The 18,476-nt window shown below is 42.5% G+C and overlaps 1 protein-coding gene across 2 annotated transcripts in view; it reads right to left on the reverse strand.

The window, feature by feature from the left end:
* RIMS2 (regulating synaptic membrane exocytosis 2) overlaps positions 1-18,476 on the reverse strand; it is a 1,922,267-nt gene that overhangs the window by 624,740 nt on the left and 1,279,051 nt on the right. For both annotated transcript variants that reach the window (XM_085605119.1, XM_085605120.1), the window contains exon 18: positions 437-505. In XM_085605119.1, coding sequence (XP_085461245.1) covers positions 437-505 — 69 coding nt within the window. The remainder of the gene's footprint in view (positions 1-436; positions 506-18,476) is intronic.

An 18,476-nucleotide genomic window follows, 5' to 3' on the forward strand; every position in this document is an offset into this window, starting at 1 on the left:
CGGGCCCTTTGCAGGCCCCCGTTCACCCTAAGGCCTCCGGTTGGGGCCCTTGGCGGTACCCAAGGGACCCCTCTTTCCAACCATGCACAGTGTGGGCGACACCATGGGGTGCCCGCCACACGGTGCAAGGTTTTCCCCAACCACCCCTTTTTCAATGGGAGCCTGTGTTCTCGCTCAGAACACAGGCTCCCTTGAAGTCCATGCGAGTACAACCGAACAATGTTGGGAAGCATCGTAATCGGTCGGTCGGAACCCGGTTTGGTAGAAAACGATTCCGAAAACAATTCGGTCGGAAGAGTTTCCGAACGACATCCCCAATTGGCCCCCTAGGGTACAAACTAACATTTAATACTGCCAAAGAGCATACAGGTAGAGAGCGGAAAATGAAACAATGTCAAAATTACAACTGCTGAAACAAAATTGTGAAAACTGATACCTGAAATGACACCAACACCATCATCACAGTCATAGTCCGAGACTTCACTGTCACTGATTCTCTTGGACCCTATAAGAGAATACTAGTAACTAACTAATCCAGACATTGTTTCACACACAATATTGCTCATTTTTGTAAATACAACTTTAAAACTAGACCAACAGTAGCACACAGGGAATGTTAGTCATTACAATACTTGCAAAAGCACTATACAGACATTTCTGCGGAGGTCAATAAGCAGTGGTATTTTCTACACCTCCTCCAGATCAAAGGAGTCATGGGATAGAAAATATGTTAGTTGGAAAGTCTATTAGGATAGTATGCAGCATGTACAAAAGCATTTTCTCTGAAACATCTGTTTTGCCGAAATACATTATAAAATATTGAAAGAAAAACACAAGTAAACTTCATAGGGTAAAAAAGGACAAAATCATGACAAGCCTGAATCATCATCAGTTCTGAACGATAATTGGATATTTTAGAAAAAACTCACAAAATCGTGTAACAACTAGCACAAAAGTAGGAAATGAAAGGTAGTTTAGATCTTTTTTTTAAATGTGACATAAGAAAATTGTAAAAAATAAAAAAAAGGCTTGTAGTAGAGCTTTTTCTATTTATACTAAGAATCTTAAATATGGAGGAAACCATGGGTGCCAGAGCAGGGCAATAAAAAACCAAATCGGTCTCCCTGTCCAAGTGGTAGATACTCATTGAGTGCATAGGGCACAGACCAGGATAGATGAGCTGGATAATTTTAAAAATAAATAGTGCTATCCCTAGCACATATGCAAACTCACATGCACTGTGGAAAATTCCTCAGGCACACAGAGACTGTCAATCCATGTGTCACTGTAAGTACTGGACTGGTTGATGCTGAGGAAGAGGAAAATATGTACCTCAAAGGTGGTTGTGGTTTGTGAGCTCTATTCCAAAAAGCGCTCTCGGGGATACATTCATATTTTAGCACTTCTCAAGGGGTGAAATATCAGTATCCTCCTAGGAGTAAGTTTGTGTATCTGTGACGGTAATATAGGCATATGAAATTAAAGTTCCTTGTAGGATATTACATTTTATATATACCCTTATGAATTGCTCATCAATAAGCAACAAATTAAATAAAGAAAATAAACTGCTTATTTGCATACATAATATTTAATACATCTCGACTATGCTCAGTGATCACACAGAGCATAAAAAACTTAAATGATATCTGAATTTACTCTAAATAAGTACATCACATATGACTTATGCTCCTTAAATCGTATGTCCTGATGACGATCCTTCATATTCCAAAGGGTCGAAACGCAGTTGACGCTAGAAGCTATTGGACCTGCCATTCATAAATTCCTTTTGCAGTCTTGATATTAATTACTCAAACAGCAACAACATATCCATTGATCCGTTGCCTATCAGTAACATGCACACTTATATATTTCTTATAATTTTTATTCTCTGTGTGATCACTTGAGCACTGAGCACTGTCAAGAATCAATAAGTATTATGCATGCAAATTCAATTTTTACTATTTTCTTTATATATTAATGAACAATTCCTAATTGTTTATGTATAACTGATTATCCCACAAGCAACCATTGTTTCATATGTGTTGAATGCCCATGATTCCAGGTGGTTTATAGACAGAACTTGTTGTCAGTTACATGGCACTGACACAAAGCCATCAGTGTTCTCTCATTTGCAATGCCACACCCGCAGTTAATAAGGTAATCTTCCCATTAGATTGCACAGGCGCAAAATCTGTATTTACAGAAGGGCCAGCATAAGTATGCACAACTGCATCTGCAATACAAAAGTTCACCAGAGGTGCAAAAAGTAGGCAGGAACACTTTATGACCCAGGGTCCTTCCATAAATAAGGCCTATGCACAGAGAGACTCTTCGATTTAATTTATGGGGGAAGGGGTAAGTGAGAAATGGAGGAGTGAATGGAAAATAAAGAAAATGGGTTGTAGGCCTTTGTGGTAGGTGTGTGGCATCTGCCCACACAGTAATAAGACAAATAAAGAAAGGGACTAGGAGGGAGGTGGCTCAGTCAGAGTTGGACAATGTTCCAGGAAAATTAATAGAAAGAAGGAAACAAAACACAACATTGATCAAGATTGAGAGATCTACCTGAGAAAACTAATCAAATTTGTTATAAACTAAGCATAACACTGGAGCAGGAGAGAGTAGAAACAATAGAGGAAGTAGAGTGTATGTGTTGCTTACAAAGGAAACACAGCCTAATGAATACAAATAACTTATTTATATCATTTTTCTACTGCTCCTGTAAGCTTGAGGAAAATAAAAGATACTTCTTCTTACTTGCTTTTAAATAACTTTCATTTTACTAGAGTGCACATATTTTATGACAATCAGGCCACCATATTCAACAGTGTCATTTTGAGTAGTAATAATGTTAATCACTGTACGAATTCACCCAGCTATTTGATTCACCGATCTTGGACGCTGTACACATGCATGCACTGTATGATATTCTGTCTGATTGTGATGCCACTATGATTTTGTGTTTTAAAAATTCAATAAAAATTGATTATCAAAAAAAAATAATGTTAATCACACTTCAGTGTTGACATTCAAAGTCCCTAACTTTAGGGTGTCTACCAAAGCAGAGGCAGAAGATGTACTAACAATGGCGAATTGTAAAGATGGATCTCCAACATTCTTTTTAAACAAATTGCTGTCAGGCATCATAGCTGTCACCCTACCCGCATCGCCAACAGAAGGTTTTCTGTCTGGAGACCAAAGTTATATTGTGCAGTGGTTTTGTAGACAAACTATGACTGGGGCAAGGTAAAGTGCATGGCAGTAACTACTTCGCAACTACTGTCACCTTCGAGGTTGTGGGTATAGACCAACAGCTGGATGTGATATATCTCACTGACAACTTCTCTAGATGTTTTTTCACTCTCCATACCTCACTGCATACTTTCCTGAAATCTGATAAGTTCACTTTGCCACAAGTAGTCAGTTAACTTGCTGGTTGTCTGCACTTGTTAACAGTGTGTGTTATGCACAGGGGAAATTATATATTTATTAGCTGGGCGTTAGGGAGAAGGGTCCTATAACCATTATGCACCCCTCTCAAAGTGTTTCTAAAACTCGATTACTCATTTATGCTTGTAATGTTTGTGGTTAACTTTGGCTACATTGTAGTCACCCCCACTTCAAAGGTCCAATTGGATATAATTACTGGGGCTCTGACCCTACCAAGATAGCACACTACTGTACCTGTGAAGAACTCTGCCAGGAGTAAAGACTGCAGTGTAACAAGGATTGCCACTCTGCTTGACTGCTGCTCAGGAAGAACTGCTTTTCTGCTTTACTGTGCTTCTCTGCTGCCTGCTGATCTCTGTCCTGCTGAGGACAAAGACTGGATCCATCTCACTTGAACCCAAAGTGACTCCAAGGGCTTGCTGTCTTGCCCCCTGTTCTGAAGGCTCAGGCCCATCAAAGACTTCCTTAAACCCTGCAACAGCACCAAGACTCTTCCATCTGTGAGTCCTGTCCAGCCAAGTGGTACCAATCCGGTCCTGGCTCCTTGAAAGGTGGTTTGTGCTGTGTTAATCCATCAAAACCGATGCATCGATGACTCTGTGCCGATCAGAACCGATGCATCGCCCTTTGACGTGGCTGCTGCTTAACAACATCGCTTTGACGAACTGCGCGGCTCAACAACAGACTCCGCGGCTCGACGACGAAGCATCGCCTGCATCGTAAAGTGTTCGGCAACAAACCCTTCATAGATTGAGTGGATCGGAACCAAAGCATCGCCTGCATCCACGGGATCAACAACGAAGCCTTGCCTCCTCTGCTCCTTGCATCAAGTCTTTTACACTTCCTCCATCCAAGGTACTTTTTCAGCTGGACTTGAGAGAGTCCTGTAGCCAGCCTGCCCTCCATCGCGGTCGGCCTAAACATTGGATTTACCCAGGTCCAGCCAGCTGTCGCTTTATGGTGATTTATGACTGTAAGCACTAACATTTGATTTAAGCTTTACAAAATCATAACTTTGATTGTATTTATTTTTGTCGTTTTGGTCTTGATTTACCTACATAATTATTGCCTTTTCTCTAACTCTGAATGGAGTATTTTTTGGTGTTTTTATTGTGTTAATATGTGTGTGCGCTGCACAAATAAGTTACACATTGCCATTTTAGATAAGCCTGACTGCTCTGTGCCAAGCTACCAGGGGCTGAGCACAGGTTATCTTTTAGTGTGTATCTAGCTTACCCTGACTAGAGTGGTGGTTCCTGCTTGTACAGGGTGTATACTCTGACACCAAAACCCAAAAAGCACTCTTTCTGGACCACAATCTAGCTTTCTGCCAATTGTGGTGTAAATACGTTCAGAGGTTTGGGCTGTAGCTGTGTCTTAAAATTCCTATGGAAAAATTTATGGAGAAAATGTGTTTTTGGAGCCCCCTTTTTCTCGGCCACCGCTTGAAAGTTCAAACCCAAATTTACAATACTGAAACTAGTCAAAAAGCACCACTTAACACTAACACACGGACATTCCCTAAATGCCAGAGGCTCAGCGGTCCCCCAGGGATATGCCCTGGCCACTATCCCACAGAGCAACAGCCCCCCAACATCACAGCAATGCACTTATGAGATGGCACTAACACCAAGATATCAAAGGCCACCACAATATTTTGAACAGTGCCAACCTACTTTGCCTAATATACCTTTCTTGGCCGACATGAGATCAGCTGATCTTGCCTGGGTCAAGTTTCAGTGCCTGCCAGGAGACACCCATGGTGAGTCAAGCCCTACTTATCAGAGGACTAAGAAAAAAAAAACAGTCACTTTCTAGTCAATTGCTATGTCAACCCTTCACTTCACCCAAAAAATCAGGCCCTAGATTACTTTGCTGAAATCATTGAAGACCGCTTGTCAAAACCGATTCCTAGTCGACTTACAACTGGCAATGAAGGGTGCCTACACACTGCAGGAGCAAAATTCTCAGACCCAAGCTTCGTCCAAAGAAGCCAAGGGGATGTTGGCAAGCAAGCAGAGGCTTCAAAAGGCCCTAAAGGAAATATAGAGATCCAACAATACATCCCATGGCCAAGACATCACAGCCCTCTGCACAGGAAACGAGTCTGGCTGTATCGAACTAAGCAAATAGTAGCTGAATGGTTAAACATTTTCAGCCTTCTTAAAGAGAAGAATCATGCCCAGTTCTGGAAGCACATCAATCAACTTACTAACCACAGCCAGTCAAAGGAGAATGGAGCAGCGGACAGCGTATGGGTCAATTACATCAAACAGCTCTACTCCTCAGAGCCGGGTGAAACAAGAACATCGAGCCCCACACTGCCCCCAATCCTCCCACACAGGCAGGTTTTCCGTATCTCATAGGCCTTAGTCATTGAAACCATCAAACAAATGAGAAACGCTGGAGCGCCGGGACCCAACGGAATTCCAGCAGTAGTGTTCAATCTGCCTAAACCTTTTGGGCAGGTGTCCTCATGCCGCTTTGCAATCACACCAGCATGGTAAAGATCAATACTCCATCCAATATACAAAAAGGCAGATCACACAAACCCAGTGAACTATCGACTGATAGCCTTACTGGGCCTCAAAGCCAAAGCCTACGCTCGCACTTTACTGGGCAAACCGGACATCTGGGCAGCCAAAAACAGCATTCTCCCCTACTCACAGTCAGGATTCAGACCAGATTGCTCAACCACTGATAACATTCTAGCACTGGCCTACCTGTCCAGACGAGCCACACGGGGTAAACAACCACCACTATTCTGCTATTTTGTGGACTACACCACAGCATTTGATACAGTGACCTTGGGCATCCTATGGCACAAACTAAATTCCTGGGGATCTCACCCCAAATTCTCAAAGCCATAATGTCCCTGTACCAGGGCACATGGGTCAGGAGCACAACTAGTGCTACGAAAGCCACGCCAAAACTTCCATCTAACAAAGGCGTCATACAAGGCCCCGCTAATTTTTAACTTTTACACTACTGATCTGCCTGAATTTTTGGAAGGCGCAAGTCTAATTATGCCTAGACTGAAGAGATCTCACCTGTAGATCCTGCAATATGCAGATGATAGCATCATCATGAACCCCACACAAACTGGCCTGCAGAGGGACCTAAATGCCCTCCAGAGTTACAACTTGGAATACAAACTCCAGGTGAATCAGGCAAAGACCAAAGTAATGATGTTTGGCAAACATCCCCGCAAGAAATGTGTGTAATGGCTAATAGGTGAACAGCAAATCTCCACCTGCACGAGCTATAATTACTTGGGAGTCTGGTTCAACGAAGGGGCAAACGCAGGGGCCCACCTCACACATATTAGGACAAAAGGAGCTGGGGTCATTTATAGCACGAAACTTAAAAACCATCAACTACACAGCCCGAAGCTGACCCTATACTAAATGTTTTATGAGTCAAGCTAGTACCCCCTTTGAACTACGGTCACTCATGCCTCATGAATTTTCTAACAATGGTATACATAAAAATCTTCACCTATCCTCGGCACACAAGGAGATGCAGGATCAGGCTGAGGTGGGACTGGTAAGCCCAGACCTCTCCTGCCTAGGAGACCTAATGAAATACTACATCAGAACCCTGTGTGCCCAGCTCCATCACTGAAAGCTCAACTTCAAACAATATTTGTAGATGAGGGCTCTCAATGACGCTTACAGTTACTCCAAGCCATCAGCATCCTGAAGACAGAAACAAAAAACTTTACAAATCCAAACATTTCCCTGCTAATATGTGAATGCGGAGGTTATTCAACCCTCATTTGAAAGAGACACTAAAAGGCTCCAACACAGACCACTCTTCACAGTCCTGGATTTTTCCTACATTTAGGGGAAAGCCCAGCCATACTTAAAGTATTCACTGTCTCCTCAGGTTCGAAACAAAATCACTCACTTGTGGCTTCTAGCGCTACCTATTGCTGACTTCAATCCACACTCAGCACGCAGGGACGGGCTAGCTCATGCAGGTTATGCAACTACTATCTCGAGTCCTGACTACACTTGCTGTGCTGTTGCCCCCACCTTGTCAATGACCGACGTCGCCGCCTAATTCCTCTCGGCCGAGGCAATCGCCCTAGACGCTGCAGGGAGGCATCGGACTTGTGCTTTTCTAACAATATTCCAGTCTCTTGCAAGGTAAGGGAAATGTATCGATATTATCCAAGCCGCACTGCTTACAGCACAGTCCACTGGGCCGAACACGACTAAGACCAGCGAGATCTATGGTGAAGCAATTATAAGCCTTGATTAACTGATCCTGATGAAGGAAAAAATTACTTTTTAAAAATAAAAAAATTTAAGTATTCTTATACCACACTTTTGTACTGCATGCTTACTTTTTTGCCTCTTTCTTACTTTTAAGGTAAATATCTGTAATGATTTTAATTTATCGAGCATAAGTATAAAAAGATACATTTAAATGTATACTTACCACCTTAAAATTCAGAAAACTCATGGACCTTCATGCACAGTCTTCTCACCTCACTTGCCACACTAAGTTAACTTTAACTTGCCACTGTATCGTGCAGTGTGTTCAGGCAAATCATGTAATTTGAGATGTGATAAGTGTTGCTATTAATGCAATAATTTCCCATACTCTAATTTCTGAAATATGCAAGGGTATAGATAGTGAATGGAGAAGTGGTGAGTTATATGCAGTGTGGCGACTAGTTATATATTGTGCTATGGTATACCGTGCGAAGTTTACTGTGTACCACAGTACACGCGGCTTAGGACTGGTGATGTGATTGGCTAATGCCTGTGTTTACCAAAGGTAAAAATAAGCCATGTTGTTTTCATGACAAATTTGCATTATTGTATGGTCAGCATGTGGTTGACTTTTGGTTTAGGGCAGTGGTTCCCAAAGTGTGCGCCGCTGCACCCTGGTGCGCCGTGATGAGAAGCCAGGGGCGCTGCGCTGCCGCGCAGGATGTGGGTCATGGAAATTGCAGCCACAGTGCAACATGCGGGGGGTTTAGAAATGCCACCTTCAGAATGGTTTTAGCCAAGAGCGAGCTGCCGCCATACGCATCGCCATACGCATACGTGCGTACAGTACGCACGCATCGTACGTGCTTTAAGATGCGCAGTTTAAGCATTACTGCCATAGCAAGCTTGGAGCGTTCAAGGATCGTTGTTGCTGACCCCCGTGTTGTGCCGTGCCTCATGGGACCCTCTTCACCAGGAAATCGGTAAGTAAGCAAGGGCTTGTAGTGCCTCGCCCCCTATGCGCACTTTCTTGTAAATGTGGGATTTGTGCTCTCTTGTTTCGCCGAACGCCTTTTTCTGTCCTCACCACGTGTTCTCTCATTTGTTCTTCTTTTGCTTTCCACCACATCTCAGCTCCCTTATTCTCAAATGATCTGTTCCTTTTTTCCTTCTCTTCTCCACGCGCTCTCTGGTCTCTCCCTTGTTCCTCTTCTTCTCGCTGAACTTATTTGACCCGTAGCTATCTAATTTAGCAACCCCCCGTGACCTCAGCTGTTGTTTACTTCTCTCTTCCCTCGCTCTGTGATCTTTCACTTCTCCCTCTCTGACCTGGAGAACTAAGCACTGCAGGACAGACACGTCCCTCATACTTTTCCCCTATCGAGGCTTCTGCTTGCCCATCTCCGCAGGGTGCTGAGTGTAATTCTAGAAACGGAAGCTTTGGAGGTGTTTTAGACGTGTGTCTCCGGCGTGCATCCCTCAGGCAGGGGATGTTTATCACCTCTCAGAGCTTATGGCAGTGCCTGAACACATTCAGAAAAAAAGTTTTTTCTCGGAGAGCAGTGGCCCCAAGAAGGGCGAGTTTGACATTCCCTGGTGAAACTAGTGACTGGTAAACTGATTGCGGCCGATCCAGGGGCCACCATGTCCCGGGGTGCCTCCGTGCAGGAATACTTGGGGAGAAAATGTGGTCCGTCGGCTAGACTGCCAACTTTGGTGCTTAAAACCAGGGTTCAAACCTCGGGTCGCGTCCACATCCTGTGATTCTGGGCAAATCACTTAATCTCCCGGTGCCTGAATGTGTAATGTAAATACGGTGCTCATGTACAGTGCGCCAATACCTTCGGGTCGAGTTCGCACTATATAAATATGCAAAAAAATAAAATAAATACTTCGATGAACATGCTCTCTGTTCATGACTCCAGTCCATCTGCGGCTCAAAGATGTTCTGCTGCGCTCCCATTGTTGCTTTATGACAGGTGCCACGCACAGTGCCCGAAGGCTCTTTATTAAGGATGTTATTTTGTTTATTAATCTGGATTTCTGTGTTAAAATCTGTATGATTCACAAAGAAAAAAGGCTTATAAGCGTAACAAGTGTTCGAGATGGTTGTGTTATCTGCTGTCTCAATTTTCTCTTGTGCGACTATCTTTCTGGGTCATGGAGAAGAATCATAGACTTCTCGTTCTAGTATTGCACAAACAGCAAAAATAGCGCAATAGATTGGCCCTGCTTTTGCACTGATGCAAGCCTTCTGTACTTGGCCCTGATGCCCTGTTTCGGTGCTGACTGCTGTGTGGTAAGCATGTGGTTTTACCAAATGACGTTCCTTTGCAGTCTATCTATCCCACACATCTCTTCACTCAATTTCGGTGGGGGAGGCATGGGCCCTCTCGACCAGTAGTAAGGCCCACCAGGATGTTGCAGATGGCTCAAGCCCCCTCCAGGAGTGAGAGGGAGGGTGGGAATGGAACCGTAAATGCGGTGGGGGTATTCAGACTGTCCTCACCTGTCGGGTCCTCCAGCAGTCAGTGGGCCCCTGATGTTTCCACGAAGGCTGGAATTTTCCAAAGGAAGAAGCCATTTAGATTTTTTTTGGCATGCAATGCTCTGACTTTGTGTTTAGAAACAACATGGCGCAAATCAAGACTAGTTCAAGTAAAAAACTGAGGTTGGGCAGAAGATCGGCATGGCATTTTAAATAATAGTAGTATCACCAGCATTATTTTTCCACTGAAAAGGCGGGCTCCATGGAGCTCGTAAAAGAATAAGCCTTATTATCACGATTTCTTTATTTTAACGAGCTCCGTGGACCCTGCTTTTTAGTGTAAAAATAATGCTGGTGATACGGATTACGACAGACCAAACCCAATGTTCCAATTTTTCAGAGTGGGTCTCAGCACCAAAAGCTACTGAAAGCAGCAGCTGGCATACATAAGGGTTTGGGACCAGGCACACAGTTTGCATCACTGCAGCATGTGTGTGCTCTCTGTTGCATCTGCTGCCTTGTGGTTAAAAAAAGTTGCATGGAAACACATTTTGCTATTAATCTTGTATTGTTTCTCACTTAACAAGTTTTTATTAAACAACTGTTATCTTTTTATTTTGTTACAAATATGAGTATAATACCTTCATTGCATCCCAATTAACTTAAGGGAGACAACAGGAAGTACTCCAGAGGTCGGGCTTACAAGACCCCCAACCCACCCACCGGTAAAAAAATGGTGGGGAGCCACGGCCAACCGCCAATTAGGTCAAGGGAGCCACGGGTCAAAAAAGTTTGGGAACCACTGGTTTAGGGTGTTACATATAGTTCATCAAGTTTTATTATTGTTAATAACATATTACCACTTTCATGAAGTATTAATAGGTTAACGTTTTTGTTTTAAAAATTGTATATATTATCGACCTATGGATCTTTACATTTTTTCGAATAACTTTGCACCCATTTGAGGAATGTCCGAACATTTTAGCATACTTTTTTCACTGGTTTGATACAGGAAGGAGTACATATTTTTGGTGGGTTTGGCGGAAGGGGGTGTACAGAAAAAATGGGGGTACCAAAAAGTGCCTAAATCAAATATATTTAACATACTCTTTTACATTTTGCGTTGCACAAAAACCAGAAGTCGCATTTTGTTTAAATTTGGCTGGGTTACATGTTATAGTGCGCACAAGTTTATTTTGTGTAGTGCAGGTAAGTAATGTAATATTTCTATATGTTTTAATGTATTTAAGGTTAGTAATATTTGTTATTACTGTATTTTTGCGAAATAGTTTGCAAGTCATTGGCAAATCAGTCTTGACCCTGTGCCTAATGGGAACAGTCCAGCCCGAACTGCCAAGCCAGGACTCCCCTGGACCGGAAACAAGCATCATGGTCAAGACTGATTTGCAAATGGCTGGGTCCGAACTGGGGTGGATAAGTGAGCTAAACAATGATGATGGATTAAACCCAGATCTGTGACTGGGGGTGAGTGTCTGAAAAGTTTCAGAGCTCTGTCCATCATCTGCTTGTTTTTGACATGTTCACCCTAAATTGGCAGGGTATGCACAGACGTGGGTCCCTTGCTCATTTTACCACTGGATTCAAGCTAGCCTGGCTGATGAGGGGTGTTACCCCAAAACTGTTACCAGGATGCTTTCATTTGATTCATAAATCTATAACAGTTTAAAACCCAACAGTTCAATTGAAAGGTAATGAGGGTTAAAACCAGGACTTAAAATTAATTAATGACAATATATTAGTCCTATAAAGTGCATTATGACTTGAAAAGCAGTAAAATCATGTTGGATGCAGCCAAAAAAATATAAATATAAATATTAGCAGTGCTAACAGAATAAAACCCAAGTGGGTATATATTCTAAAATTAGTTTAAGACACTGTACATATTTTAAAAGGCATATTGAATAATTTATATAAAGCATTATTGTATAAAAAATCCACCAATCAAAATTTTCTGCTTTTTATGTATATACAAAATATATATAGAATCACATAGTCATATGCTAAAACCCATACCCAATGTGTTACTGTTGAAGTTGGTTGTGGTCAAATAAAGTGCTTATATCTAAACCCCATGCCCAAATGGGCTTTATTCGGTTTTTCCAAGTCATATCTGAAAAAAGTGCTTATGCAAAAAAGTGCTACCCAGTTAATTATACTAAAAATAGAATGTGCAAAAAAATATAATGATAAAAGTGTCAAACAATGGATTTAGAGGAGGCTCAAATGATGTACCTAAAACAAATATATGTATCATAAATGATGTTACTCTCATTTAATCTACTGCTAGCTTAGCAATAATTATTCGAATGCACTCTATAAACAAGTAAAAAAGTCTTCACTGGCATTCAAACCGTTTGGTGACTTGGGAGCTCATTAGTATGACTTTGTCCGCCCGCCATAGGCCCGGGAACGGGGACCGCCCGCTATGCATGCGGCGGTCCCGCATTGGGCATTTGGATGCCCCCGCCATACTGGCGGGCGCATCCCGCATTCCTGGCATTGCGACGGGCGGTGCTTTCAGCAGCACCCTCCGCAATGTCAGAAATGCATGCGGTGCCTGCCATGTTATGCATGCACATGCAGAGGGGGGTAGGTACCCCACATGTGCCCCCCCACCACCCCAGTATCCTGGGGGCTCGCAACGGGCCCCCAACTTCATAGTCCGCATGCCTTTCCGTGGCAAAAGGCTGCCCCTGCCTGCCTCCTGATATGGATGACGGTGTCTAGTAGACACCGTCACCATATTAAACCCTTTTCCGCCCGGTCGACGAGTCGACCGGACGGAAAAGCTGTGTACGGTCTTCCTGTCCGCCGCGGTCCCCCCATCCATACTAATATGGCGGGGGGAAATGTGTGGCGGGCGGGGAAGGATGTAGGGCGGATCGCCACCGCAATGCCGGCGGTGGCGATCCGCCCTACATCCTAATGGGCCCCTTAGTATCTAATTCAAGTATTAATCAGGTTTCAAGTTTGCGTAGAATTGCTTTGCGATTGCCACCACGTCTAAGGGGCAATACAGAATCTATCACAAAATACTTGAGTTGCTCAACTGCATTGCCATGACACTCTTTAAAATGTCTGGCGACTGGATATTTTGGATCGCTGTTCGTGAAAGCTCTGAGGTGCTGGAGTATCCTCTTGTGCACCTGCAACTTGGTACTGCCCACATATTGCAGGCCACAAGGACACTCCAGCACGTACACAGCAAACTCCGTTTTGCATGTGAGCAACTTCGTGATCAATCTCGGAGTCATGTGGAAGGGAGTTCTGTACGATGGTGTGCTAACACCAACTTTGCAAGCTTTACAATTTGTACAGCTATATTCACTGAAAAAAACAAAGATTTCAGAGATGTTAAAGTTAGGTTGACATTTTACCCATGCAAAACCATAGAAATTCAGCAGTTATAATTACACTTAGGTTAAAAAACTGAAACCCGAGGCCTAAACTTACTTAACGGCAAGAGTTATGGCTTCTTCAGATAAGTATAAGTGTAACTATAACTGCTGAATTTCTATGGTTGTGTGGGGGCAAAACGTCAACCTAACCATAACATCCCTGTAACCTTTGTTTCCTTCAGTGAATTTACTGTATGTTATACAACCCCCACTGCGCATGGTCGCTTGTACTTTTGAAGACAAAGTGCATTTACATAAAAAACAATATACTGTGCAGCCGAGAAATGGGCAAATTTAATTTAGGATTCATTTTTAAAAATATATCCGATTGTATTAGAATAGTCACCATGTCTAAATTGTATGGAACTATCATCTTTTTTTACAAACAAAAATAAAAGGAGTGCTGGACAGTGCTAGCACACAGATTGCACATCAGGAACATCAAAAGTGACTCTGCCTTTTAGGGTCACATCTTAATCCATTGTCCCATCATGACTAGAGGTAACAGTTCAGTCAGTTCATTTATATGGAGGAAACAATCTTTGATGATTCCACACTGACAACAAGAAAAGAGCAGAATGTTTCCCACATTTACCCAAAAAGATTCTTCAAAGAGGCCTGACCCACTTGGGCATAAACTCTTGAATCAGAATCCATATGATTATGTCTGAAGAAGGCATGTATCAATCGCCATGTAGTAGCTTTACATATCTCTGAAAAAGATGCATTTGTTAACAAAGCCCTGGTTGATGCTTTCCCCTTGGCTAAATGAGCTTTAGGTTTACTAGGGAGGGATTTATTCGCTTACTGGTAACAGAATGTGATAGAAGAAACAATCCACTTGGAAATGGATTGCTTAGAAGTGGAGAGATCAGTTCTAAGAGGCCAATAGTTTACAAACAGATGGACCGTTTATCTGATTTCTTATTTTGTCTATGTAATATGTTAGCACCCTTTTAACCTCCAGAGAATTAGGTACTCTCCTCTGGATTTGATGGTTTTGGGAAAAAGGCAGGCAAAGAAATCCATCACCACCTTTCAGGAGAAAGGCAAAGTGGGTTCACATTACAACTTTGTTTTTCTGCAAAACTGTATAAGAGTCCTTTGAACATAAGGCTTGAATTTTGCTGACTCTACATACAGAGGTAAACATAGAAGGCTGTATTCCATGATAAATGCTGTACAGCTGCCTTGTGTATTGGCTGTAAGGGTGGACCCATAACTTTGAAAACACTATATTCAACTCCCATGGTGGAGAAGGGGCCCGAATTAGAGGAAAAACCTTCTTCATTGCCGCTAAGAAATTCTTCACTGCTGCTATTTTGAATAAAAAGATTTGTGAAAAAGATTTACTATATACAGTAACTGCTGCAAGGTGAAGCATTATGGATGAAAAAAAAAGGTCAGTCTTGCCAGGTACAACATTTATGGACTAACCACCTCCTCTTGGCATTAAATAGGATTATAGCTCATCTATATACACCAGATGGAGACCCTTTTCCACTTCAATGCATGTGATGCCCGAGTGGAAGGTCTGTTTATCTCTTTCAAGATGTCCACACAGTCCTGTTTGATATTTAAATGTCCAAATTGCAAGAATTCAGAAGCCAAACTGCTAAGTTCAAATATGGTAGGCAGGGATGTAGAATACGGAATTCACACTTGTAGAGAAGTTCCAGTCTGCACTCTATATTAAACTCCCATGGTGGAGAAGGGGCCCGAATTAGAGGAAAAACCTTCTTCATTGCTGCTAAAAAATTCTTCACTGCTGCTATTTTGAAGAAAAAAGATTGTGAAAGAGATTTACTATATACAATTACTGCTGCAAGGTGAAGCATTATGGATGAAAAAGAAAGGTCAGTCTTGCCAGGTAGAAAATATATGGACTAACCACCTCCTCTTGGCATTCAATAGGATTATAGTTAATCTATATACACCAGATGGAGACCCTTTTCCACTTCAATGCATGTGATGCCCAGGTGGAAGGTCTTTTTATCTCTTTTAAGATGTCCATACAGTCCTGTTTGACATTTAAATGTCCAGATTGCAAGAATTCAGAAGCCAAACTGCTAAGTTCAAAGATGGTAGGCTGGGATGTAGAATACGGCATTCACACTTGTAGAGAAGGTCCAGTCTGCACAGCAGCTTCAAATTTGGTCTCTCTGAGAGGTGGAGAAGGTCTGTGAACCAGCAGGCCATTCCGGGGCTACAAGAATCATCCTTGTTTTGGAAAGCTGTTGGTTGATCAACACTGTTTAAATGAGTGGGTTGGGTGGAAAATAATGATAAACCTCACTTACCAGTTGCATTCCCTATGGACCCTGGTTGGTATTATCTTGAGGTGAAATTTGGGTATTTTCTGGTTGTTTGAATTTGCAAACAGACCTATTTGAGGGAAAACCACTTTCTTTGCTTTGCAGTACTTCTTCGTTGAGGATCCAGTTGGGATTTTATTATATTAACTGACTACAGGAATCCACATGAGTGTTGTGAATCCTAGCAAATGGACTAATGTAATAGTTAGACCTCTAGCCAAAAGCCATTTTCAAATGGTTTGAGATTCAGGAGACAATGGTTTTTAGTGGTGTTGTTCTCCTTAGCTTGTTCAGATAATACACTGCAGTTGTATTGTCCATTTGAGCAAGAATATAACTTGTTCTGAAAGAAGGGAAGAATGATTCCAGAGCAAGATGGACAGCCCGTAACTCCAACAGATAGATGTGATAAGACTTCTCCGCTTTGTCCATATTCCCTGTGTCTGTAGATGGTCCATGTGAACATCCCATCCTTGTGGTCATATTGGTTTGTGAAGGAATGTCTTTATGAAAAGGAATCCCTGTTAGAAGTTTGGTTTCTTGGCAACATGAAGGTAGTAACAGGAGTGTATATTGAGACAATGTTAATTTGTTCTCTCAACGTTCTGATCTTTTGTTCCATTACTCTTCCAGGTTGTAGATGCCAATTCCAATAATGAATTACTCTGTTATGCAGTTATAGCATTTGTTTCAGTTGGATATTTGAGTCCCTTGTCCCAAAAACTTTTGCAACAAGGGTGTATAATGTCGCTCCCACATAATGCACTAGGGTAATCGTTGACTAATGAAAGCTGTTCCTCAACCCTAGATTTTGTAATCCGTTTACTGCCAAATAGAAATGTTTTCTTAATAGGTCTGGAGGGGATGCCTTTATTAACCAATCTTCCAGATGAGGGTAGACGAAGATCTTTAACTTTCGCATATATATATATATATATATATATATATATATATATATATATATATATATATTCGCAAAGTGCTGCGGGAATCTGCACATGGATGGTCAATTCAGACTATTGATCATAATCCTGTGGAAAAGAACTGCACATATTTGTACACCCACTTCATCCAACCACATACATTATTAGAAGACTAGCAGTATAATTTATCCTATTGAGGCTGAACAGCTTTCTCCACGGGAATGGTAAAGTCAACCATCAAGGTAAAAAAACTATTACTGTGGCATTGTTAACAAGGAAACCTGGAGTAGGGCTTTATTCAAAGACCCTTTTCTTCTTTTCCAATTCTTCTCTTTTTGTTGAAAAAAGATATCAAGGATTTATCTCTGAGTGGATTACGGGAAACTCACTTACTATATCTTATCCTGTTCCAATAATTCCTTCCTTGCTGAGGATGAAATGGTTCTGTCCTCACACCCACCCATAGAGAAAGAAGCGCAGGTGCTTTCCCTGTAGGGGGCCATTCTAAACATCCCCACCAAGGATGGCAGTGGAATGTGAATCTTGTAGCTACATTTGAGGTTTGCAGGGGATTCTGGGTACCAAACCGTTGGGGGATCCAAGCAAGCCACACCTCCCTGGACTCCTCTGGGTGTTTAACTTTCAGAAATGTCTGGGTTTGGTGGGTACCCGCTCCCCCTTGCAAAACCAGGTTGTTTCCTTATAGATCATTTTGATGTCTCCATAATACATTTTGAGCCCCTCCCTGTCGCGGGCACATGGCCTACCCACACAGGTGAGATAGCAGTTTTATCGAGAGACCTAGGGGAATGCTGGGTGGTAGAAAATTTGTGCCGAGCCAGTGATCCCACTACTTTCCCCACACAGACATTTGAGGAAAATGTAAGTTTCCTTAGCTAAATTAGAGGTCTGCAGTGGATTCTGTGTAGGAAAACTTTGGGGGATCCAAACAAGCCACACCTCCCCAGACTCCCTGGGTGTCTAATTTTCAGAAATGTCTGGATTTGGTAGGTTTCACTAGATGCCCGACAAGCCCGGGGCCAAAAACGCAGATGCCCCCCTTGCAAAACCAGGCTGCTTTGTGCTAGATAATGTTGATGTTTTCACAATACATTTTGGGCCCTTCACTGCCATGGGCGCTTGGCCACACACACAGGTGAGGTAGCATTTTTATCAGGAGACCTGGGGGAACGCTCGGTGTAGGAAATTTGCACCGGCTCGGTGATCCCACAACTTTCCCACACAGTAATTTGAGGAGCATAATAGCGTTTTAGCTAAATTTGAAGTTTGCAGGGGATTCTGGGTAAGAGGCCTTGCCACACAACTGACATACCATTTTTATAAAAGACTTAGGGAATGCTGGGTGGAAGGAAGTTTGTGGCTTCCCTCAGATTCCAGAACTTTCCTTCACAGAAATGTGAGGAAAATGTGTTTTTTAGTCAAAGTTTGATGTTTGCAAGGAATTATTGGTAACAGAACCTGGTGAGAGCCACACAAGTCACCCCATCCTGGATTCCCCTAGGTGTCTAGCTTTAAAAAATGTACCGGTTTGCCTTAGCTTCTCAAGGTGTCGGCTGAGCTAGGGCCCAAATCCCACAGCTAAGCACATTGAAAAAAAGGTTAGTTATCAGTGGATAGCCTAGCCTAGCCCGTAAACA

Source organism: Triturus cristatus, chromosome 5_1, assembly GCF_964204655.1.
Source record: "Triturus cristatus chromosome 5_1, aTriCri1.1, whole genome shotgun sequence".
Classification (NCBI taxonomy): Eukaryota; Metazoa; Chordata; class Amphibia; order Caudata; family Salamandridae; genus Triturus; species Triturus cristatus.